The sequence below is a fragment of the Trachypithecus francoisi genome, unplaced genomic scaffold (genome assembly GCF_009764315.1).
Source record: "Trachypithecus francoisi isolate TF-2019V2 unplaced genomic scaffold, Tfra_2.0 Lachesis_group19, whole genome shotgun sequence".
In the NCBI taxonomy this organism is placed as follows: domain Eukaryota; kingdom Metazoa; phylum Chordata; class Mammalia; order Primates; family Cercopithecidae; genus Trachypithecus; species Trachypithecus francoisi.
The window spans coordinates 778,946-805,130 of NW_022681464.1; the positions used below are offsets into that span (position 1 = coordinate 778,946).

The 26,185-nt window shown below is 35.3% G+C and overlaps 2 protein-coding genes across 9 annotated transcripts in view; one reads left to right on the plus strand and one right to left on the minus strand.

The window, feature by feature from the left end:
• Positions 1-312: 312 nt before the first annotated feature.
• Positions 313-25,384, minus strand: CUNH18orf54 (chromosome unknown C18orf54 homolog). Of its 3 annotated transcripts, XM_033177681.1 has the most exons (9): positions 24,426-24,531; positions 23,444-23,570; positions 22,437-22,765; positions 20,853-21,641; positions 20,366-20,516; positions 16,818-16,920; positions 9,949-10,080; positions 8,207-8,277; positions 313-4,162 (listed from the first exon to the last, which is right to left on the minus strand). In XM_033177681.1, exons 3-9 carry the CDS (start codon positions 22,717-22,719, stop codon positions 4,090-4,092), a joined length of 1,602 nt encoding a protein of 533 aa, XP_033033572.1. In that variant the 5' UTR covers positions 22,720-22,765; positions 23,444-23,570; positions 24,426-24,531; the 3' UTR covers positions 313-4,089. The 3 variants fall into 3 exon arrangements, with proteins under 3 accessions (XP_033033572.1, XP_033033573.1, XP_033033571.1); XM_033177682.1 differs by lacking the exon at positions 23,444-23,570 and having other exon boundaries at positions 21,336-21,641; positions 24,426-25,384; XM_033177680.1 differs by lacking the exon at positions 23,444-23,570 and having other exon boundaries at positions 24,426-25,384.
• The window catches only part of STARD6 (StAR related lipid transfer domain containing 6), a 44,934-nt gene continuing 43,289 nt past the window's right edge, over positions 24,541-26,185 (plus strand). For 4 of the 6 annotated variants that reach the window (XR_004429142.1, XR_004429143.1, XR_004429144.1 and 1 more), the window contains exon 1: positions 24,541-25,501. Coding sequence is in view for 1 of the 6 variants with exons in the window: in XM_033177683.1 (XP_033033574.1) it covers positions 24,562-25,501 (940 nt within the window). In the remaining 5 variants the exon portion in view is untranslated. The remainder of the gene's footprint in view (positions 25,502-26,185) is intronic. The other 2 variants (XM_033177684.1, XM_033177685.1) reach the window with 1 other exon arrangement.

A 26,185-nucleotide genomic window follows, 5' to 3' on the forward strand; every position in this document is an offset into this window, starting at 1 on the left:
CAGTTTATTATACATCTGTCCAAACTCACAGAATGTACAACATCAAGAGTGAACCCTGACGTGAACTATGGACTCTCGGTGATTATGATGATTCAGTGTGGGTTTACCAATTGTTCAACACTCTGGTTGCAGACAATGAAAAGGGGAGGTCGTGCATATGCAGGAGCAGGAGGTATATGGGAAATCTCTGTGCAGATTATTTTCCTCTTCATTTTGCTGTGAGCCTGAAATTGCTCTTAAAAAGGTTTAAATTTTTAAAAAAGTTATCAAAATGTTTTAAAAAAAGAAATAAAGGATTTCCAGAACCTCAAATAAGTAAAGAATGTAGTCTCTTTATCTTGAACTTATAACTTTATACAGGAAACCAGGTTTAAAATATCAGTCAATACTTAAAACCACTATGTAAAATATACTTTACTTTTTCTTGATTCTGTAAAGCAGTATAAAAGGTTCTATCATCGAGGAGATAAAACAATCAATCATCTAACATATTTTGATATACATTTCCTTGTCTAGGAATACAACACAGTATAAGAGGCGCCATCCAAAATATTAAAATGAAATATAACAGCTAAATAAATGACAGGGGAAGGAAAAAGAAAAGCCAACTTACCACAGTTTGGTGGATAGTTAGAATGTTTAGGGACAAAATAAAATACTTGGCCAGAGCTTTAAAGAAATGTAGAGTAAGCTTTAGATAAAAGAATAAAAACTGAGTATTTCATGCATGAGAAATAATATACACAAAGGCGAGAACACACATATAAAGTTTGGGGGAATCTGAGTAAAGCAATTGAACTACAGCAAATTTGCTGAAACAAATCAGTAAGGTTACAGTGGTGATACACAACAGAGTCTTGCCAAGACCAGTCACTCTGGCTTCTGTGTAAAAGACAAAGGAGAGGTTAAAGGTTGAAATAGCTATTTGAAAATGAATGAACTAGTCCCAGTGAAGGTACTGAAGGGTGGATAAAAGTTGCTACATTGTGAGAAAAACTGTTACACAGAAGGGGCTGATCTAGGGTAAGGACAATGCAGAATACACTGGGAGGATAAAAAGCTAAGTTTTTGTGGTTTTTTTTTTTTTTGGTCCAAAAAAGGAAAACAATCTTAGGGACATATGATTACAAAGAAAAAAAGAAAAAGAAAATGGGAAAATAATAACTTAAAATATCACAGGAAAATATCTAACAATATGCTCTACAATGTGTTCAGGATTAGGCTTCAATTTACTCTAATCGCTGTATGATAGGCACTGCAATCCAACAGAACATTTAATTAGGGATGAAATATCCAATTTATACATCTAATAGGAAGACACACAGTCTTGTACATTTGAAGAAACTTCAAGTGCTCCGAAATTATGCACTGTATTGGCCTTTTGCTTCTTCTGTCTCCTTTCATGCTACTTGCCTTTTGACAAGTTCACTTCTAGATAGCACTTCTACCAAAAATGTTCTGAGATATAGAGAGCGAAGGGTGGAACAGAAAAAAATGAAACAAAAATTCAAATCTACAAGATCAATTCCATGTATCTATAACATAGAAATAAACATGGGACCTTTTCATGACTTATCTTCAGGCAACATTTTGATATAACTACATACAATTTAATAATACATTATACACCATTAAATACTAAAACAATTTAAAAAAACCCACAATTATAAATTTCAACAAGAAATAACATAACTATAATGACATATACCCAAAACAAACCTAAGAAAACAGTGTTTTTTAATTTGGTCAGAAAACTCTATGAAGCTGAAATTAACTGTCTGAGAAAAAACTGAAAGTAGAGTTCTTGATAGTAAAGACAATACATTTCAGTCTTGACCCTTCATATTGGTCGCACCATTGTCCCTTGATCTCAAATAGTCTTTTGAAATTACGCTTTTTTGTTATATTTTTCATACTCAAAGATCTGAAACATCTTATTAAAATTTCTTACTTTTTTCTATTTAACATTTTCTCAATACGTCTAAAAGAGTGAGAGCAAAAGATAAAAATTTTACATTCACAATGCAATTTTAAAAATTTTATGTTCTCATTTCTTTTAAATTCTCAACTTAGCAGTCTCCACACTGTTATCCTGCTCTTTTCTCCTGGAAACCTAAAAAGAACCCCGAGATATTAAAATTGTAATTAAATCTCTTACTTAGAGTATTTCTTGAATGTTTATCACTTAGATTCATTATTTTTCTTAGTTGACTCCTAGATATTTCTTATAAGAAGGTTGGAATGAATCATTTTGCTAAAATTAATTCCTTTGTTAGGTAAAGGATTAAACCTCTCCATATTTAAAACAAAAGAAAACAATGTTCCTTTGGTTAAGTATAATCAAGTTTCTTAAAATACTGGCTATAAGATTTTAGAACAGGCTTATCTCATTTAGTATTGGAGATATATTCTCATGAATAGGAGCACTAACCAAATAGGTGCTTTTCAGTCATTACAATTTCCAGGCATAATATATATTATGTATGATCAACATATAATATTCAATTAGAAGTTACCACCTGATGCCTTTATCTCCTTGCCTTCTCTAGAACTTGTCCAATAGTGGATTTTTCTAGGCCTAGAACATGACCCACCCAGACCTACCTGATGTTTACTCACCTAAACTCTGCATTTTTAATAGTCAGGCATACTTTAATTTTAAAGTAATTCCTTGTTTATGCAGGCTATTTTCTATGAAGCAGACTATAATCAGAAAACAGTGTCAGTGGCAAAAACATCTCCACAGAATAAAGAAAACAAATCTATTGGTGATTGCCTCTCAAACTGGTCAGAGCAGCATGGTAAAAAACTCACTGGCCAAAAAAAAACCAAAAAACAAAAAACAAAAACCCACAGAGCTCACTGTAGTGTTTGACGTGTCACCTCTAACAAAGATGTTAAATGATGCTTTATTAACGTGGAAAAAATGCTTTGACTCAATGTGCTTAGAAATTCCTATTTGACAATAAATCTACTGAGGAAAAACGCTATCATTTGGGTGAAGTGTTAATCTGTGGTAGTTACATATACACATTCTTTAATTTCATCAGGCTGTAATGTGCTGTATTAGTTACGTTTTATGACTTAATTCTCAGTTATGTAATAAAGATGCTTACTACTTATAAGAAGTATCAATAATAAGTGCTTGGTAAAAATTACAGAGCTTTGTTCGGTTCCAGCTAGAGACAAACTTAAGACTAGAGATTGTGTTAAAGAAAATACAACTCTAACAAAATTGCTCTAAAATACACAGTTGCTTTCTGATTTTCCATATTCATTTTAAGTTTTAGTTATCAAATTTCATAAAGCAATTGGCCATTGAGTCATAGTTTTCACCAGTTTGAGCTAAACCCAAAATTAAAATCTGGGAAACAACCTAATATTGAAATATTAAATTCTTAAATATCCCTCCAAAAAAAGGTTTGGAAACTGTCAAGTATTATCAAGATTATCTTACACAGAATCAAAGTACTAATTAAATGAGGTTCTCTTGAATGTCACAATACAACATTCCTTTTAACACTGTATCACTCCACTATTAATGCAATTTTCAAATACAATGTATCTTAAATATTAAATTTATGAAAATTTCAAAGTAACAGACTTCTGCATAGATGAGATACACAATAACAATTTTGATATTCCTTTAAGCTGTTTAAGTGATGCTAACTATATCTAAAAAAAAGTCTATTTCACATAAAAGATTTTGGATAAAAACCAGTAAGTTTCTTAATGATCCTGAACCAGATAATAAAATGTTGAGGATGCTGAAGAAGGTTAAATCCAGGTAGGCTTCAAGAACAGAAGTCATCCATCTTTAAATATTCGACATTTGCTGGTGAGAAGATGAAAGTAAGACTTTAGGATATATTGTGGGTCCTTGCAGTTCACATTCTAGTATGTTGGCACAAAATGAAGACAGGTCCTAAAACCTATGGGTATTTTCAAGTTTAGTGTTTTAGAAATACATAATCCTTGAACCAATCAAAAAATAATATATGGCTTATATTTACTTTGTCAGTTTAAGTAACAGAAAAAATGACTATTTGTTCTGTGGTGATTATTGTGGTGACAGTTTCATTTTCCTCTTCACATTTTCGGTGACTGTTCTCCATTGGTATCATCAACCAGGTCTCTCAGGCGAGATAAATGGTGCAAAGCCCTTCATTAAAAAGTATAAAACACATTACAAACCAATTATTAGGAACTGAATAGCCAATGCAGACAGCAAAAAAATAAAATAAAATAAAATAAAGTTGATTATTAACTTCAAAATTGGTATGAGAAGTAAATTTATATAAACGTTGAGACTTATTCCTTATAAAACCTTGAGATGTGAATAACTGAAGGTTAAAATAATTTAAAGTTCTATAAACATTCACTTTAACAATTATATTTTTTGACATTAACTTTTTTTAAGATAGTCTGCCAAGTGCCCTAACAAGAAACAATAGATATCAGTTGTACCACACTTAACAAATACACTTTTTTCAAGTAATTTTCACTACAGCTCTGTGAAATGACACCTTTGCTTTTGGTATCCTGTGTATTAGTTAAGAAGTAAAATACAGAAATTATTTTTAACATTTATGTTCAAGATAGCTATTTTTTAAATAGCATTTAAGGATTAGTTACAGATCTAAACAAAACTCACTTTTATTGAGTGTAGGAGAAGCTGCTAACTACTCCAGCAAGTCTATATAATATGGTGTTTTACCAACAACCTAGATTTTTCTCTAAAATAATGCCAATACTGTATTGCAGGTCTCAGTGGAGAAAACTCAATCATTCCTCAAACCAAGAAAAGAGGCCCTTAACTTTCCAAGCCTTCTCTAATTATATTTTTTCAGTTTTTCTCTCCCCTATCTTTCAGTTCCTGGAGGACCACTCAGAAAACGTCAGTTAATTAGTCATATTTCAGATCTTTCATAAATACGAAAGATATTAAGGAAAAACAGAGTGACAATATAGTAATTAAGATGTGCAGGAAGGGCCAGAAGCAGTGGCTCACATCTGTAATCCATGCACTTTGGGAGACTGGGATTGACAGATCACCTGAGGTCAGGAGTTCAAGACCAACCTGGCCAACATGGTGAAACCCCATCTCTATTAAAAATACAAAAGACAATTAGCCAGGCGTGGTGGCAGGCATCTGTAATCCCAGCTACTCAGGAGGCTGACGCAGGAGAATCGCTTGAACTCAGGAGGTAGAGACTGCAGTGAGCCAAGATCGTGCCACTGCACTCCAGCTCCAGCCTGGGCAACAAAAGCGAAACTCCATCTAAAAAAAAAAAAACCACAATTAAATGTAAACAAGAAAAAAAACATAAGCTGTGTAATAACCTCCAATGTCAGGAATTTCCACTTATGGTGAGCAGAAAGGTAATGACTACAATACTCTATTCTATAGTCTCTAACACATAGAAGTTATTCAATAAATGTATAATAAACTGCATCTTCCACTTTATCCAGGACAAGGAGATGGAAGGAAACTAGTAGCATTAATTACTGCATGTATATCTATTTCCCTGTACTCTATACTTCTTAGACACTTTTACTCAAATGTAATAAGAAGACTCTTAATTCTCCCACCTTTTTTGGCAACTTCAGTTAATTTCTGAGATTCCCACCTTCATTGACTAAGTGACAATAATTCACCCAAAGCTACTAACCAATCAGAGGCAAAATAACTAAAATTTTAAAACATTCAGCTGGAGGTGGTGGCCAGCACTGTAATCTCAGCACTTTGGGAGGCCGAGGTGGGTGGATCACCCTAGGTCAGGAGTTCAAGACCAGCCTGGCCAACATGGCGAAACCCCGCCTCTACTAAAAATACAAAAATTAGCCGGGCGTGGTGGCATGCACCTGTAATCCCAGCTCCAATGAGTCTTCCTAGAGAGCACATATTTCCACTTGAAGAATATAAGAAAACTGAGTACTTAAGGGACTAAACAAAGGCCAGACTACTAGCTTACAGTTCCCTATGGGTAATGAAAGATATCTTAAAACTGGTTAGCCACCCAAATTATTATTATTATTTTATTATTATTATACTTTAAGTTCTAGGGTACATGTGCACAACGTGCAGGTTTGTTACATATGTATACATGTGCCATGTTGGTGTGCTGCACCCATTAACTCGTCATTTACATTAGGTATATCTCCTAATGCTGTCCCTCCCCCCTCCCCCCTCCCCCCTCCCCACAACAGGCCCCAGTGTGTGATGTTCCCCTTCCTGTGTCCAAGTGATCTCATTGTTCAATTCCCACCTATGAAGCCACCCAAATTATTAAAAACAAAAACAGTTATTCAAGGAATGTAAAGAGCCATAATAGGACTTTTACCTTAGGAAAGGCCAATAAAGCCTACAAAGTATAATCAGTAACTTTTGAAAGATTTTGGAAATATTTTAGAAATTCTGAAATACATTTGAAATATATGAAGTATGAAAAGATGACCATATACCTAACCAGAATATTCTGCAGCCAGAAAAAGGAATTCTGAGAAGGAATTAAATTTAAATTGTCCTTAAAACAGTTAATCTACAGACTGAAAATAACTTTTGTAAATGTAAGCTTACTTCATTACAGTACAAACATCTTACTGACAATACTTCTGAATGTAAAGACAAATTAAGACTGTTCCAATTAATACAACAGAATTAATAACTAAAGGCCATGTAACAAAACATAAAACTTACTCTCTCTAAAAATGAAACTCCATATACAGGTAAGACTTGATTGCTTATAATAGAAAAAAAGTTACTATTAAAAAAATTCTAGCAAATGGTAAAAGCACTTATAGATCAGTATTGATTTTTGTGGTGATTTAATGACTTGCAATCTAGTGTTTGTTTTCACCAGAAAAAACATCTAGGATATGGACATTACCTCAGAAAACACATTTAGGTCTGTGATAAGTTCAGTATCAATGCTTTAAAGAGCAATGGAAAACTTACGGTCATTCACCTCAAATTTTAAAGCAGAATGAAGTCTTCATATTACATGATCAACTGAGGCCCTGTACTTAGTCTCTCAATTAATAATCATCACTATCATTAATAAGAGGAGTGTTAAAAATACAGACTTTCAAATCAGACTACCTGGTCTGAATCACCCTTCTTCCTCTTACTAGCTATGCAACACTGGACAAGTTACTTTACTGCTCCATGCCTATTCTCTGATCTGTATTATGAAAATAATAATAGTACTTATCGCATAAGGTTGTGAAGATCACATGAATTATATTCAATAGCACTTAGAATACTGACGTTTGGTCAACATTCAATGTTAGCTACCACTATCATTATTCACTGAATTCTATTAGGTATGGAACATTATACCCCAGTACTATGGCAAGCTACAAACAAAGGTGCATTATTTATACCCTAAAGATAATAAATTAAGTAGAGATAAAAAATTATCTTACATGATATATTTTAACTATGAAAACTATATACACATTTGTGACAATTAGATTCATAAGTTTACATGTCTAGTGTTTTTATTTTTCCACCATTTCCTTAGATCACAGAAGCCTAAGCAAATTCTCAAAGTATAAAAGGTAGCCACGTGAAATGGTGTGATTAGAGTAGAAACTTTTAATCTCAGTATTTCCTAAGCTCAGTATTCCATCTTCTGAGGACACTTTATAGTCACACACAAACTCCAAAATAAATACCCTTCTCTTCTGTCAATATTATGACTATAAAAACAACTTGTATTTTTCTCCATTTTATTATTTAAGACAATGTAACTAAGAAAATTAGACCTATCTTTATATCCAGGTCATTATATCTACTTTAGATTTCTGTAGTGACGTTCCAAATAATGATCCATTTACTATTAAATTTATTCTAGAGAGAATATATGAAAACACATTTCATACAAGTTCCTGTTATAGGATACTCACAAAAATACTATCATAAATTGTTGCTATTACTACTCAAAAATGAGTCATTCATATCCATTATATTTTAGAGGTCTAAAGCTATCCTCATTAGGTCCTTAGGATATTTTGAATAGGAAAAAGCACAAGTTTAAAAGAAAACAATGTTTTTTAGTGTAATTAAACAGTGTGCTCCAAGAAGCTTAAATATGCCTAGTAGTGCTACTCTTAAAACTACTTATTTCTACCCTGTAACTTTGATTTGAGTCAGAGGAATGGCTAAGATGGATTCGCATCCATATTAGTAAAGAATACTTACTTCTGAAGCGACCTGGTAATAGGAATCATACTTTCCTTCAACTGTAATTTAGAGAAATCATCTTCTGAAACCTAATATTAAAAACACCAAATATTAAAAAATATTAAAAATATTATATAACTATAAAATTAAATGGTATTTACAATGTGATTAAAACATTAAAAAATATTTTCTACATTTCCAAAGAATTCTAATAATTTTCAAAAGAACATTAAATATTTTTATTTTCCATTTATTGTAAAAACACTCCAACTAACAGCCATTTTTCAACTGTCCTAAAGTATACTTCTACACATATGTCCATTAAAAATCAAGTCTTGGCTTAAAATTATGACTTTACTGAACAGGCTTGTATCTCAATGTTTAAAACTAGAGGGGAAAGAAGGATAGATTACATATTAACGTTATGATTATTAGAATGTAAGGACAGAAATTAAGAAATACAACTCAAATGAGCAGACTATGAAGGTTCTCAAAAGCTGATCCACTCATTTGTAATGAAAACTGAATTTCATATATCTACTGAATAACAATAAAACAATGACAATAAAAACAGCCATCATTTATTGAGTATTTACCATGTACCAAGCACTATACTAAGTACTTTATATAGTTTGTCTCAACAAGCTATATATATATATATATATATATATATATCTTCTTAACATCCTCACTGCACAGAAAAGGAAATTGATCAATAAAATAAGGCCAGCACAGAAAGACAGACACTAAATAATAATCTCACTTCTAGGTAGAATCTGGGTGTGGGGACAGGGGAGTTGCAGAGATGTTTGTCAAAGGATACAACATGTCAGTTAGGTGAGAAGAATAAGGTCAAGAGATCTATTCTACAACATGGTGACTAAAATTATAAACAACATATCGTATACTTGAAAATTACTAATGGAGCAGATTTTACCTGTTCTCCACAAAAAGTACGTGAGGTAATTAGCTCCCCTAGCCATTCCATGATGTTTCAAAACATCATGTTGTACACCCAAAATATATATATAGTCAATTAAAAATCAATAATTTTTTAAATAGGAAACTGAAACTAAAGAGGTTAAATGATTTGCACAAATATTGCACTTGCTAGTAAGTGACAGAATTAGAATTCACTATCATATCTGGGAAAACAGAAACTCTATGTTCTTAAACACTATACTTTTGTGGGAAAAAATTCATCATGTAGAATGGCAGTCCAAAACAGAAACAGATTTTCAAATTCCCGGGAAATACACAAATTGAAAAAATAAAATGGCTTTAAAATAAAACTTGATATGACTGTATTCATAACAGCCAATAAACACACAGTAACAAAATTAAATTCCAAATGACAAAGGTGTGTGGAGGAATCTAATGTTGAAAAAGTTTTCTAGGCCTCCCCGAATATAACTACCAGAAGACGGGCCATATAGATTAATTTTGTAGAGTATTACAAAACAACTCTTAAAACCCTTTGATACTATAGTTGTAACATCATCATAACTAAATAAGATGTTGGATTTATAACCATAAGTTAAATAGAACAATCTGTTTAGAGATAAATACCTACAGAAATCAAACAGAATTAAATGTTGAGTACATTACTTCCCAACAAAAAAGACTACTACTGCCACTTACAACATGTGTATGTGGCATGCTTACTACCATGAAACTATAAGTAGGTCTATTAAAAAATGTAGAAAAAAATCTTTATACAAATTCACAAATCTCAATTCATAAATCATGTTTGTGCTTACTTGTTTAATCTCTTCTTTTGGCTCTGTGGTCTTATTTTGATTAAAACGTTCTTGTACTGCTTGAAGGTTAAATAACATTTGTTTCAGGGCTTCAACAGGACCATGATGTTTGCCTCCAGAAAGAGTACAGCTCTAAGGTTAAAACAGATGATAGTATAAGGTTAACCATCCAAACTCAGGGAAAGAAGAGTTTTATTTTGTATTAATTTCCCCTAATAGAAAACTAATGTAAAAATCCAAACAATATACATCGATATTTTAAAAAATCAAAATTGTAACTCACCACTTCCCTATTCCGAGGCCCCAGGTGAAGTTACTTAGAGACAATCATGATTAACAGTTTGGGATATCCTTTCTAGTCACTGCTCTTTTAAAACAAATAGTGCACGTTTATATTTATGACAAATTAATTTAGCACATTCAAAATCACAAATTTTAAATGAAATGAAAGGTCCTCAGAGGACAGGTAAACCAGTATGTTCTTTTCAGCTGATCAAGGATCAAAATTTCAAATACAGTATTTCTGCACACTTTAAAACATGTTTTTATAACAGAATGCTAGCTTTTCACCTCTTCATGGGCCACACATTCCTTCTACCTAAATAACACTCACAGCTCGATTACCACTGACCTTATTTGTGTTCAAAGAATGCAGCAGTGTTTCAGATACATAAGATTGTCAAGATTCTTTTAAGATAATCAGTGAGGGATATTTTAAAATTTCTTTTTAAAAGTCTTATCAGTCTATTAGTTTACATCTTTCAAATGAGTTTCTGTGTCGTAATAGCCATCTACCAAGTAGCAAATAGGACTCTACAGATGTCTGTAATTTAATATATTTTAGCATAGACTGTGCACCGTAAGTACTACTTAAACTTCAATTCTATAGAAAGTTGTTGATTAGCATAAGATACTCAAGGTAAGCAGTATGGCTAAAAAGATTTTAAAGACACTTCCACAGTTATAGAACAGGATATAAGAAACAGGCAGTGAAAAGGTAAAATGCCATAGCCATTGTGGAAAACAGTACAGGAATTCCACAAGAAATTAAACATAGAATTACTGAATGATCTTGCAATTTCCCTCCCAGGTATATATCCAAAAGAAGTGAAAGCAGGGACTTGGGTAGATATTTGTATACCCATCTTCACAGCAAAATTATTCACAATAGCCAAAAGATGGAGGCAACCCAAGAGTCTAACGACGGGTAAATGAATAAACAAAATGTGGCACATACATACAATGGAAAATTGTTCAATCTAAAAAAGAATGGAAATTTTGACAAATGCTACAACATACATGATCCTTAAAGACATTATGCTAATCAAAATAAGCCCGTCACAACAAGATACATATATAATGATTATTCTTATACAAGGTTCCTACAGTAACAAGTCCATAGGGACAGAAAGTAGAAAGCTACTTACCAGGGGTTGGGGAGAGGGGGAAATAGGGAGTTAGAGTTTAATGAGTACAAAGTTTCAGTTTGAGAAGATAAAGTTCTGGTGATGGACAATGGTGATAGCTACACACAATGTGAAGGTACTTAATGCCACAGAACTGTACACTTAAAAATGATTAAAATGGTAAATTCTATGTTATGTATATTTTACCACAACAATATAAAAACATTAAAAAAAAAAAAAAAAAACAGGGTAAAAGTATCCAGTTAGGATATACTCCTACACCTTGGGAGACAGCATCTGAGGCATAATCTCCAAATGATCTGCATCTAGCCACTATCTTATTTTAGAACTTCGGCTGCCTTATGCCAACCATAACAGTTACAAAAGGCTGCCTCTGGAATTTATGCCTGAGCTGAGTGATTTTCATGCAAAGTAGTGGTCACAGTATCAAAAGAAGACAGAAAACTAGAAAACATATGAACTGTTTGTGGCACTGTTAATGAATGTTTTAAAAATATTGTATGGATAATACAATTTGTTCTGAGACTTGTCATTGACACCTGCTAGTAAATGTCTCTGGGTACATCTCTGTATATCTCTGACTCTTAGAACCATAGTGACATTTCATACATTCAAAAAACAAAGTATTTAAACCAAACAGAACAAGAGGAAAACCCAATATACAGTCATTGCTGGTTTTTTGGGAGACTGTTTCCAGGACTCTGTGTGAATATAAAAGTTCAAGGAAGGCCGGGTGTGGTGGCTCACGCCTGTAATCCCAGCACTTTGGGAGGCCAAGGTGGGCAGATCACAAGGTCAGGAGATTGAGACCATCCTGGCTAACATGGTGAAACCCCATCTCTACTGCAAATACAAAAAAAATTAGCCAAGTGTGGTGGTGGATGCCCGTAGTCCCAGCTACTCAGGGGGCTGAGGCAGGAGAATGGCCAGAATCCGGGAGGCAGAGCTTGCAGTGAGCCGAAATCGTGCCACTGCACTCCAGCCTGGGCAGCAGAGTGAGACTCCATCTCAAAAAAAAAAAAAAAAAAAAAGTTCAAGGAAGTTCAAGTCCCTGATTATAAAATGGCACAGTATTTGTATATAACTTACGCATATATTCCTGTAAACTTTAAATCATCTCTAGATTACCTTTAATAAATAATACACAACGTCAACAGTACATAAATACTTGCACATTGTGTTTTAAATTATGTTTTACTGTTGTATTGTTATGTTTATTATTATTCTCCAAATTTTCAATTTGCAGTTGGTTGAATCTACGGATGTGGAACCCACACATACAGAGAACCAACCGTATACAAAGACAAATGAACCAACTAACAGTATTATAAATAAACAGCACAACCACACCAAAGGGAGTTGGGAGGAAAATAATTAACCTAAGTAACTCTGGAAAACAGTATTTTGATATGATGTTATAAGGCTAAAGATGAAAAGAGGAATATTTAGCTGGGCGTGGTGGCTCACGCATGTAATCCCAACACTTTGGGAGGTTGAGGCAGGTGGATCACTTGAGGTCAGGAGTTCAAGACCAGCCTGGCCAATATGGTGAAACCCTGCCTCTACTAAAAATATAAAAATTAGGCGGGTATGGTGGGTGCCTGTAATTCCAGCTACTCGGGAGGCTAAGGCAGGAGAACTGCTCGAACCTGGGAGCAAAGGCTGGAGTGAGCAGAGATTGTGCCACTGTGCTCCAGCCTGGGAGACAGAGTGAGACTCTGTCTCAAAAAAAAGCAATAGACAAATAATGTAATCTAGTTAGTTGGTTAATTACAGGAATATGGGTTAGCAATTCTAAAACTACTTTGCATGTATAATAAGACTGAACAAACAAACTTACTGCAGATAATGAAAGGATTCTCATAGGAGGAGAAAGTTACAAATAGGGAATGGGAAAAGCTAAAACAAACTGTGGTATTAGACTGGAATCAGAGGTATCAATACGAACTCATGATTTTATACATATATGTGTTTATATGTACACACACATATACACATATATGTACACAGATCAACAGATAAAGAAATGTACATATGTGAGTATGTGTGGGTTGGTAAACTTGTTTCCTAGGTCTTCCTGCTGACATAGTTTAGAATGAACAACACCCTAGTAGCACTCAGCACAACTAATGCCTAGATCCTAGTTTCTAAATGCCATTTTCCAATACAAAGAACCATGGCTCCTCAAAGAACTGCTCAAAAAAGAATGGAGACATGTAAAAAGGACACAGGAGCCAACATGAAGGAACTCCTAATGGCCTAACCTGAAACAATTTCAACAGCAGCATAACTAATTATGCTGTACTCTAAACCAAGAATAAAATAAATTAGTGAATCTGTATAATATAATTTACTAAACAAATATAAAGGAAGAGATAGTTTTTCATTATACAAGGTTTTCAGTTAATACAGAAACAAGATAGGATTCACAAATGGATACTAAAATTAGTAGACGGAAGTTTGAGGAGAAACAGGATATCTGCAAAGTCTCAAAGTTCTTTCTAAGATATTTAATAATTACTAGTAGAATCAGTATCTTTACTAAGGATAAAGATCACCTTAACCAAGTGTTCAAAGTTAATACAACCAGTTTTTACATATTATATCTTTATTAAATATTACTATTATTACATTATCAATATATTAATGATATAAATATATAAGGAGCCCTCTGAGATGATGCAGTGAGAACAGCATATCACTTCTTTAGCATTCTTGCCAAAAATGCATAACCTCATTCTAATCATGAGAAAACCTCAGACAAATCCAAACAGAAAACCTTTACAAAATAAGTGACTGATCCTAAAGACCTGCAGATGATCTGGCAAACTAAGAATTCAAAATAGCTATTCTAAGAAAACACAGCAAACATCAACAAAACACACAGAAAATAATTCAGAAAGATGCACAGATACCAACAAACAAATACAAGAAAAACCAAGAAAATATGACACCACCAAAGGAATATAATAACTCTAGTAATAGACTCCAATGAAAAGGAAATCAGCAGATTGGTGGGAAAAGAATTCAAAATCTTTAAAAAAAAAAAAAAAATCAATGATACACAAAAACACAGAGAGATAATTTGACCAAATTAGGAAAATGATTCACAATATGAGCAACAAAGTCAACAAACAGAAATCATAAAAAAGAACCAAACAGAAAATATGCAGTGAAGAATTCAATGAATGAAATTTTAAAATACGATAGCTTAATAGACTTGATCAAATAGATAAAGAATCTCTGAACTTGAGGATAAGTCACTTGAAATTACCCCATCAGAGAAGGAAAAAGAGTAAAGAAAGCCTACAAGACTTGAAGGGTACTATAAAATGAACAAATGTCTTATCATGGGAATTCCACAAGGAGAAGAGAAGTCAAAAGGCACAGAAAACCTAGTTAATGAAATCATAGCTGAAAATTTCCCACATCTAGGAAGAGATATGGACATCCAAATCCAGTAAGCTCAATGGCCCCAGGAGATTTAAGCTAAAAACAGCCTCCCAGAGGCACATTATGGTTACACCGCAAAGGCAATTCTAAAAACAGCAAGAGAAAACCATCAAGTCACATGTAAGGGAGTTCCCATTAGACTGACAGTGGATATCTCTGCAGAAACCTTAAAGGCCAGGAGAGGATGGGATGATATATTAAAAGGGTTGAAAGAAATATCTCAAGCCAAGATACTATGTCCAGCCAAGCTTTCCTTCAGAAATGAAAGAGAAATAAACTCTTTCTTACGTAACCAAAACCAACAGAATTCACCACTACTAGACCTGCCTTACAAGAAATGCTCAGGGGAATCCTACATCTGGAAGCAAAAAGATAATCACCTTCATGAAAACACATGGAAATATAAAACTTACTAGCAGAGGGAAAAGAATAAAACACTACTACAGAAAACTACCAAATCGTAATGATAATATGAGGGGAAAAAAGGAAGAAAGAACATATAAAATGACCAGAGTACAGTAAACAAAATGACAGGAATATGTCCTCACTTATCAATATTAACCTTGAATATGAACAAATTGAATTCCCCAGTTAAAATTTGAAATGGACTTCCTGAATGGATAAAAATAACATTGTTCAACTATATGTTGCCTACAAGAAACTCCACATAGACTTAAATTGAAAGAATGGAAAAAGATATTCCACACAAGTGGTAACCAAAAGCAAGTAGGAGTAGCTTTACTTATATAAGACAAATCGGACTAAGTCAACAATTGTAGAAAGAGACAAAGAAGGTAATTATTATGGTTTAAGATTTCCCATTACAACTTACCTTTAAGAAATAATCACTTGTGGAATATAAATTAGTATTATCCATTACTGCAGCATTATTCACAAGAGTCAAGATATAGACTCAACTTAAGTATCCATCAACAGATAGAAGGGTAAAGAAAATGCGACATATATATACAACAGAATATTGTTCAGCCAGGCCAGGCGCAGCGGCTCAAGCCTGTAAACCCGGCACTTTGGGAGGCCAACGCAGGCGGATCACAAGGTCAGGAGATCAAGACCATCCTGGCTAACACGGTGAAACCCCGTCTCTACTAAAAATACAAAATAAATAAATAAATAAATCAATCAATCAGCCAGGTGTGGTGGTGGGCACCTGTAGTCCCAACTACTCAGGAGGCTGAGGCAGGAGAAAGGCATTAACCCGGGAGGCGGAGCTTGCAGTGAGCCGAGATCGCGCCACTCTTCTCCACCCTGGGTGACAGAGCAAGACTCTGTCTCAAAAAAAAAAAAAAAAAAAAAAAATATATATAATATATATACAGTTCAGTCTTCAAAAAGAAAGCAATCCTGTCATTCGTGACAAAATGTATCACTCTGGAGGACATTACGTTAGGTAAAATGAGCTAGGAGCAGAAAGATAAATATCATAGTTCCCATTTATATGGGAAAGCTTACTAGTGGATCTCATAGAAGTAAAGAGTAGAATAGTGGTTACTGGAGACTGGGAAAGGTAGGAGGGAGGTAAGGAATAGAGAGAGATTGCTTAAAGGATAAAAAAAATTATAGCTAGATAGAAAAAATAAGTCCTAGTGTTCTAAAGCAGTATCAGCTAACTATAATAACAAATTATTACATATTTCCAAATACCTTAAAGAGAGGATTTTTAAATGTTCCCAACACAAAGAAATGATAAATATTTGAGATGATGGTATGCAAATTACCCTGATTTGATCACTATATATTCATGGTGTATCACATCACCATGTATCCCAGATATGTATGATTATTGTGTTAATTTAAAAATTTTAAATATTATAAAAAATAATATAATCAATAATTCTGGAAGGAATTATGTGTATTTGAGAGGAGATTTGAGTCTTTTTTACTTTAAATTATCTAAGTAACTTAAAAATTAGTATCTACATATTATTCATAAATTTTTTAATAAGTTTTAAAACTTTTAATTTCACCTACCTGATTATCATTATTTAGAAAGTCTTCAAGAACCCCTGTAACACTCTTTGCCCTTGAAATTTGTTGAGGACTATCATCAGAGTTAACAGGAATAGGAGATTTGCTAAATAGGATTTAAAGGATGCAAGATAGTAATTACGTTCCCAATTTCTAAAAAGTAAACAGTACATAATTTAAGAATTCTCATTTAAATACAAATAATCACCAAGAAATAATCATCATGGATATGATCCATATTAATGTTGTATGGTAATTCCCTTATCTTCTCCCTAAACTGATAATAGAATCCAACCCCTTCTTATCTCCCTGCTTCTCTTTTCAAGTTTTAAGAAAACACTATGAAGAAACTGAAGATATTAGCATTCAGCTAAACAAGGCCTAAACTACAGACTATGCTCCACAAGTTCACCTTGTTTGAAATAAACGGTACATTTTTCCAATTAAACATTATTACCAGATAATAATCAACAACCCCATGAACTATTAAAAGTTTTTACTAGAATGGCAGTTAAATGTTCTCCTACTTGAAGGCAACAGAACAGACTTCCCCTTTATAACTGGTATTAACATAAAGGACAGATTATTCTGGAAAAAGAATTCTGAAATTAACATTCCTGCATGCAATCTCAGTCCCACTCACTGTATGACTTTAGGTAATTTATATGAATTTCAGTTTCAACATTTGTAGTCCCATCTATCTCACAGATATATTGCATAAACTGAATTAATTTTCTATGTACCTAGTACCTTTAATAAATACCCATTTTTTTCCTGATATTCACGGGGTAGTAGAGGAAAGGGTATCCCCAGCAAAAATAAGAATGTTCCAAGAATCCAATTCTATTAATCACAAAAATGAATTCAACTTATTTCTATCTTATTTTTACATCACTATAAGGTATGTTTGTAACTCAAGAACTCAGATATCTAAGAATCTTTTTTTAACATTTACACAATGCTGATGTTTTTCTTTTTTTTTTTTTTTTTTTTTTTTTTTTGAGGCGGAGTCTCGCTCTGTCTCCCGGACTGGAGTGCAGTGGCCGGATCTCAGCTCACTGCAAGCTCCGCCTCCCGGGTTCCCGCCATTCTCCTGCCTCAGCCTCCCGAGTAGCTGGGACTACAGGCGCCCGCCACCTCGCCCAGCTAGTTTTTGTATTTTTAGTAGAGACGGGGTTTCACCGTGTTAGCCAGGATGGTCTCGATCTCCTGACCTCTTGATCCGCCCGTCTCGGCCTCCCAAAGTGCTGGGATTACAGGCTTGAGCCACCGCGCCCGGCCTGATGTTTTTCTTAATAAGCATGCTTCTTTATTTGATTTCTAATTCACAAGCTCTTTCATCCTATCAGGTAGTCCTTTCCCTGATTCTTTACTAACACTTTGTAGATCTGCCCATCTGTTTTTTTTTTTTTTTTTTTTTTTTTGAGACGGAGTCTCGCTCTGTTGCCCAGGCTGGAGTGCAGTGGCCGGATCTCAGCTCACTGCAAGCTCCGCCTCCCGGGTTCCCGCCATTCTCCTGCCTCAGCCTCCCGAGTAGCTGGGACTACAGGCGCCCGCCACCACGCCCGGCTAGTTTTTTGTATTTTTTTAGTAGAGACGGGGTTTCACTGTATTAGCCAGGATGGTCTCGATCTCCTGACCTCGTGATCCGCCCGTCTCGGCCTCCCAAAGTGCTGGGATTACAGGCTTGAGCCACCGCGCCCGGCCCCATCTGTTATTAAAAAACATTTACCACATTGTTGAAGATGGGTGAAGAGTACATAGAGGTTCATTATGCTATTCTACTTTCATAATTTATTTGAGCTTTTCCATAATAGCTGTTTTAAAAAAGCAATGATCTGATTGTGGTTTTGCTTTACCACTTAAAATACTACCTTGAGTACTCCTATTCCATTTTGTTTTTGATGACAGGTTGATAATAATTTGTCAATCTCAAATTGAGATCTATTCCTTCTCAGCAATTCATCACTAGTTTTATCTACAAACATTCCCATCACAATATAAATTCAGTCTTCCAAATTGAATTGTTACATGCGAGGTACTCAGCCAAACTATTGATAGTATTAACTATACAAGTTAGAAGTTACATTATCAAATTATAAAATACATTAAGTACATTCAAAAATTTTAAGCACCTCTGATACTACTTGCTTGCCCATTTTGGTTCCAATTAAAATCAAAGTATTGCAGCTATACTTTATTAATACACAGAACAAGTGATAAAATAAGCAACTAGGAAACAAGAAGGATAAGAGAAGTTAAGCATTACATGAACTCATTATCAACCCAATATATATATCTATATACATATCAACATATATATGAAATATGATATATGATATATGTGATATATATGAAATATATAAGGAGAAATGAAGCTAAAAGGAGAAAATAAAATATTCTAGATAACCATCATCACTACTAAAATTTATAAGAGAGCTCATCCTAGGTCAGAAACTTTATATTCATTTTCTAGTCAAATTAATCCTCACAATAACCCTGAAGCAGACATTATTTCTCCATCTTTAGAGTTTAGAGAAGTCAAGTAAATTGTACAAGGCCATACAGCAAGAAAATGGCATAGGTAGGCTTCTAAATTGGAATTATAGTCAATGCCTACATTCTAAAAACAGACAATCAACTGAGAATAAAAAAAAGAATCCAGGAACTAACAGACTCTGTCTATAACAGAATGAAAGTTTAGACAACTAAAGACTAATAAATTATCAAAGCCTAAGGCATGATATGGGGTTAGCAATAAGGCATTTCTGCTTATTCTGATAATAAAAAATGTACCATCATTTAAGGAAAACAACAACTAAAAGGGAAAGTAAAATGTAAACGATAAGAAATCTGTAACTCTAAGCCGGGCACAGTGGCTCAAGCCTGTAATCCCAGTACTTCGGGAGGCCGAGGCAGGCGGATCACGAGGTCAGGAGTTTGAGACCAGCCTGGCCAACATGGTGAAACCCTGTCTCTACTAAAAATACAAAAATTAGCTGTGCATGGTGGTGCAGGCCTGTAATCCCAGCTACTGGGGACGCTGAGGCAGAAGGGCAGGAGAATGGCTTGAACCCAGGAAGCGGAGGTTGCACTGAGCCGAGATGGTGCCACTGCATTCCAGCCTGGGTGACAGAGCAAGACTCCATCTCAAAAAAAAAAAAAGAAATTTATAACTCCATTATATGGAAAGAATATAGAGGAACAGAGGAAAAGCTTTAAGTCAGAAGAAAATAACAAGAATTTCATAACCCTACTCTGCAAAATAATTGTTTCTAGTTCTAATCCCTCATATTAAGATGCTTATCAATATTTTATAATGAAACAAAATGAACACGTAACAAAGACAGATGTTATATAAAGTACCTAAGGTTATGAAACATTATACCATCTTGTGGTAATAAAGGGAAAATGAAATTTAAAGCAAGTAACACAAAGCTTTGTTCTATGGAATTACAGTATTACTAATCACCATTTAAATATAAATCAGATATTCACATGACATTTTTCATTTGGAAAACTAAACAGTTTTTCCATTGTCACTCACTTACAAAGTAACAGGAATATTTTCCCATGATCTTTCTGCTTCAAGTTTATCTAATGAGCAAGGACTGTCATCCTTTTTCATGGACTTTGGTAATTCTTCAGTACACTGTTCTAGATTTCTCTTGGCCTTCAAGATAAGCAATTCAATTTTGTCACCTAATTGTAAAAGACGGCTATTAATCCTTAAAGAAAAAAATTAATGTAAAGTATAGCAAGATCTCACAAAGTCAACAAGAGTTCTGATCATTTGGAATGTACATTCATCTATAACAGCAAATTATGTTACAATGTGACATCTCAAGCAAAGAAAAAAATGGGAGAAAAGACATTTTCTAGGTACAAAATGCTGTATGTGAAGATTATAAGCATTTTAAAAAGATGTATTACATGAAAATAAAACATAAAAGCTCCCAGGTATCACATCAACTTTACAGCATTTCTTTTGGTTTAAAAAAAAAGAAAAAGAACTATAAGCTATAAACAAAGTATTACCACTGAATGGCTTTGTGGATTGTCCTGGGAGAAGTGGATTCTCACATTGACATTGACTATGTTCAAAATCACATTTGTATTCATTAACTAATTCTTTATCATCACTCAAGGAATTTGAAAAGTTTGAGGGTTCAAAAGCATATTCAAAACAATCTAATTTATTCATAAGCTGAGAAGTTCCTTGTGCCTGATGACTGTGTCTATGGGAACACTGATCATCTTTAAATATTTGACAAACCCTTTGACTATTTGCATCAGGTAGCAAGTCTTGCTTGTGGAGCCAGACTGGGTATTTGAAATCAGGTATACTAGTTATCCCTGAAACATTAAGGTCAGATTTCTGGCTAGTGAGCCATCTTGGATAATTCTTTTCAAGACTGTGTTCTGAACTGTCCTTGAAAGACGATTTCTTGGGAAAAGACAAAGATGATTCAGAAATGCAATTATTAGTCCTATTCATAAGTTTTGGATTTTTTAGCCTACCACATTGCTTTCCATTTATATTTGTGCATACAACAGGAGTAACAAAGTTATCCTTGCCCACGGGAGTGGAGGGTCCTTGAAAATTTGGATTCTTCTCAACGTCCAATGAACCCAGTCTTCCATGGCATTTCTTGTTTTTCTTGTTCGTTCGGTGACTCAGTCCAACATAAGTATAAGAAAATGATCCATCTGCTGGGAGTCTTAATAGATCATCAGTTGTTAGGCTCATGGAGTCTATGTCATTGATAGCCTGTCTTCTACAGGATATGAAGTTTGAGTGCTTTTTGTGATCAAGGTTTTCAAAAGCTGAAAAACAAAGAACAGTTCTGTTTATTACATACAAATATTTTATAATATCCAACAGTAAATGAGAATTAAGAATTTAAGAGTCATTTTGCTGCTTTCCCCTTATCCTCACTAAAGCTTCGATTAAAAGTATAAAAAGGTATAGGTTGATAAAATACGATGTGCTTTTTTTCTCACATGATTCTTCATTCTGTGTTAATTTCTGCATGTTTCTCTCCAAGCTCCTGAATTTTCCTGTGTTCTCAAATTTACTGTTTCTTCAACATTTTTCATCTAGACATATTTGATACACTAATACAATCACAGTAACATTGGTCACTCAATATTGGCCGCAGCTTAGAAAAAAATATGCTATTAAACTAGGTGGAAAAATAACTTGTTTTCTCACCTACAAACCCTGCAATGGCATGGATTACACATAGAGAACAGCTCTTCTCATTCTTTTCTTCTGGAATATATTGACCACATACCCCTAAGAACTGAACACAAACTTTTTCTATTCTAGGGTCATTCTGTAAGTGTTCAGTAAAGTAGTAAATGACTTATCAACAACTGCATTTTCCAAACTTATCTTCAAGGGAGCTTTATTATGGACAAACTCTTAACATTTTGTGAATATTACTGTTACATAGAGAATTATATAATCATTCTACAAAAATACCCAGATCTCAATATTGTAAGTTATTTTTACTCAAAAAGAACAAAAATAATGTCAAACTTTACAATACTACAGTACATCTCTCAAATGCTTCAAAACATATGAACATAAAGAAAACATAAAAAATAAAAGCATACCATTGTTTGGTTTGTAAATATAGTTGCAGAACTGTGACATATTAGTAAAATCCTCATCAATGTTAATTTTTCCAGTGCTGGCACCAGGATACATTTGGCTTAGATCAAAATCATCAATATAAGCCTGTAGAGCTTGAGAAGCAGATCTGTACAGCTTATCTTTATAGTGATAAGAGCCATCAGAATGAAAGGAATTACTACCACTCAGACTGCAGCTTGCCAGCAGCGAAGATACTGAAGATTCCCGAGAACAAAGTCTATGTTTTGTCTTTGATTTTGCCATGGCTTCTTCAAAGTGGATTATTTCTATTCATTTCCCTTAAAAACAACTGTAATACCAAAACAAAATGTTAAGGTGCCAATTAAAATAGTGACCATATACAAACAAAATTATTAAATATGTAAACCTTTCATAATTTTCTTTAAAGAATAAAATCCATTATCTATAACAGACACTTCTTGTTTGGAATTGTAGATTTTTTGTTATCTTTATTATTGTGAATTGCTTAATCGATGATTTAGAAAACATTTTGTGAGTACCTACTACGTGCCTGGAAGTATGTATACAAAAATTATCTGAGAAAATACACGGAAAAGACCAAGGAAAGAGTACGCACTCCTTAAAAAGTCCTAAAAACTACTTACGAATAGTCTTTTCTCTTATGGTGATATATTCTATGACATCACAATACCTAAAATTCCCCTATACACAATATTTTTCAAATCATAAGCCTACCACCATGTGCTGCAAATAGTGCTCAATAATTTTTTTAAAGCCATCCAATGAAGTATTCAAAAGAAGAAGGAACAATGGAGAATATTCACTTTCAATGTTATAAATGCTAGTACATTTACAACATTTAACTGTAAACAAACTGCAGGTCTTATTCTGGAATGAGCTAGCAATATGCACGTTTCCTAAAATAGTTAATAACCATTTCCTGACCTTCGTTTTTTGCTACCACCCTCCCTATTTTCAATTCTTATGTTAAATGGATTCAGCTCACCTCTTTTAAAGGAAGCTTAAATAATGTGAAAGTCAACCCAACGTGTTCTTCTTACTGTTTTTCCATTATTAAAATTGAGAGAATCCCTGTCCACCTCAGTACAGTAATAGGATGTATATTTGAAAACCTAAGAAATAACAGAACGAACCGGCACTAATTCAGTCCATGATGACATTCTTTTTAAAATTAAATCAATTGATTTGCTATACTAAAAAAGTATTGTTGAGGACTTAACATATGATGTTATAATGTTTAATTTTTGGCTATAATTTTAGAAATATTTAAGTTATAACAACTTGTAATCTTAGTAACTATTAAATTTGGCTTTAAAATATCGAAAGTTTTCTAATTAAATAAGAGACAAAGTAAAACATCATCCTACCACAGCGTTAGAGCATACAACGGCCATTACAAGAGATCTGACCGTGGTCAGTGGAAATGGCAGAATATAAGGTAACAGTTGTTTCGTCTCATTGATTCCTCTGAATGCTGTAATATTGGTATTATCTCCGACGAATGGCTAAACTAAGCCAGCTTCACCTTTTTCGTATCCCTTTTATTTAAAGAAGTTTAAATTCACTCAAATAAATTTGTTTGGATAAGCCTGACCAAACGTTTTCCCTCTTTGAATGCCGAACAACCTACTGATTTTATTTTACAAAACCGTAAAAGAGAAAGCTGTTGTATTGGTATCCGTAAGTGGATGATAACATTTACTAGTTATTTCAACACACAGGACAGACAAAAAGAAAATGCACAATTTAAGTTTTATTATGAAAAGTTTTCCAACTTTTCCCCAAAAGAGTATGCAAAAGTAGAATCATTCAATAAACCCCTATGCACTCATTATCCTGTTTCCAACAATCACTGAACAGACCCCAATTGTGGCCGAAAGTGGGTATGGACCCACCCACTTCTTCCCACTTCAGCCACAGGATTATTTTGAACCCCATATATCTCATGCAAATCCCATATATCTTACCATTTCCTCTGTACAGGCTTCAGTTCAAATCTCCAAAAGAAAATCCATCACGCGGAAAAACAGAATTTTAAACTTATTGACAAGAAATTTCAACTACCTTTGATTCAAAAACAGAACGTTCAGTGTCAAATAGCCAATGGGAATATCGCACAGGAAATTAAGAACAACTCTTGGAAATAGCTCTGTGACTCCTAAGTTAGAAAAGGGAACGTTTGTTTACTCAGCAGCAGAAAGCCAGGAACCCACGATCGGCCAGCGAAGGTCGCCCGCCCCCCGCGCTGCGCATCTTTCCCCTACCGGGCGCTCTGAATTCCAACTTTTCCAGCCCCAATCAGGCGACACCCTCCCTTTGATGTTCCACCGCCCGTCAGTCACAGACACAGACAAGGTCTTCAAAGAGGTGCTTTTCACTCCGAAACCATTTATTCAGCAACCAGGGCGAGCGCCGCAATGGACTGAAAGAGAAGTGTTCCGAAGCGACAGACCCAGAGCGCAAGCCCCTTCCCGTCGCCGCCTCAGGTCCCCAAACGCCTGTGTCAGGCCCCTCCGCCGCGTACCGCGACCCTGCCTCGTCCAAGGGGCACTCCCCCTACAGTGTGACTCCTTCCACAGAGACTCCACAAGCGCCCTCCCTCAGGAGACGTGTCCTCCTCTTTCCTCGCCACTCTCCTTTCGCCTTTTCTCGGCTGTCACAGGATGGGACAACCCTCGAAAAGACACCGTCCTTCCCGGCCTAACTTCACCCCTAAGGCCCCAAAATAAAAATAAAACAAAACCAAAAAAACCGCACACTTCCACAGCTCTCCGCCGAAAGCTCAGGCCTGTTACCCAACGCGAGACGCCGCAAAGCTTCCCGAACCCGGACACCGCCTCGCCTCAGGCTCGGCTTAGCGCAGCTTCCTCAGCAGTCACAGCAGAGCTCAACGCCCGCGCTCGCTTTCAAACCGCCCCAACATGGCGCCGGCCTGCGGTGCGCACGCGCGGCAGTGGGGCGCCGGGCGCTAGGGGAGGCGAGGAAGCCGCCGGAGCAGAGAAAAGGATGCTGTGGGGCGTTAGGGCGCGACCCCTGCTGGGAGGTGCTGTTTCTCCCTCCTTTCTGGGGCTGGGAGGGGGCGGATGTGGGCTGCATCTAAGTCGCTGCCCCCCACGCCCTACCAACGTCGGTCACAGCTAGTCTCGGCCAGTTTGCGCGGGGACTAGCTGATCTCCCTTCGGCCGGCCCCGGGGTCTGCGGGAGGGGACCGGATGGGGAGGGAGACTTAAGGGCGCTGGCGGCCGTCGTTCCGGTTGCTGAGAGTGGGCCCCACAGCTCCAGTTTTTCCAAGTGAGCTCAGCCTCCCCGCTTTCAGAGCATCCCCCGCCAAAAATAAGACATCATCTCAGCTAGTAGGCAGCGCCCCTCACCACTTCTTTCACTCCCTCTTCAGTGCCTTTCCTATCACACCCTGGAGCCTCTCACACACAAAGCAGATGGGAGATGGGAGAGGCGAGTTTAGCCAGGGATGGGATTTAACAAACTCCTAGGGAAGCTTGATTCCCAGGGAAGAATAGCAGTGACCCAGCACGGATTGGGGACCCAGTCAGGCAGCCCAGACAGAGGGACATTATACAAACAGATGTAAAGACCCACTAACATGTGTAAAACTGATTGCAAGTCTGGAAAGAATCCAGTTTCAACCAATTGGTGTATACAAAAAAGAGGCCATCCCAATCTTGGTTTATGTTTATTTTCCACTGACCTTATGAGTGAAGATATCCTT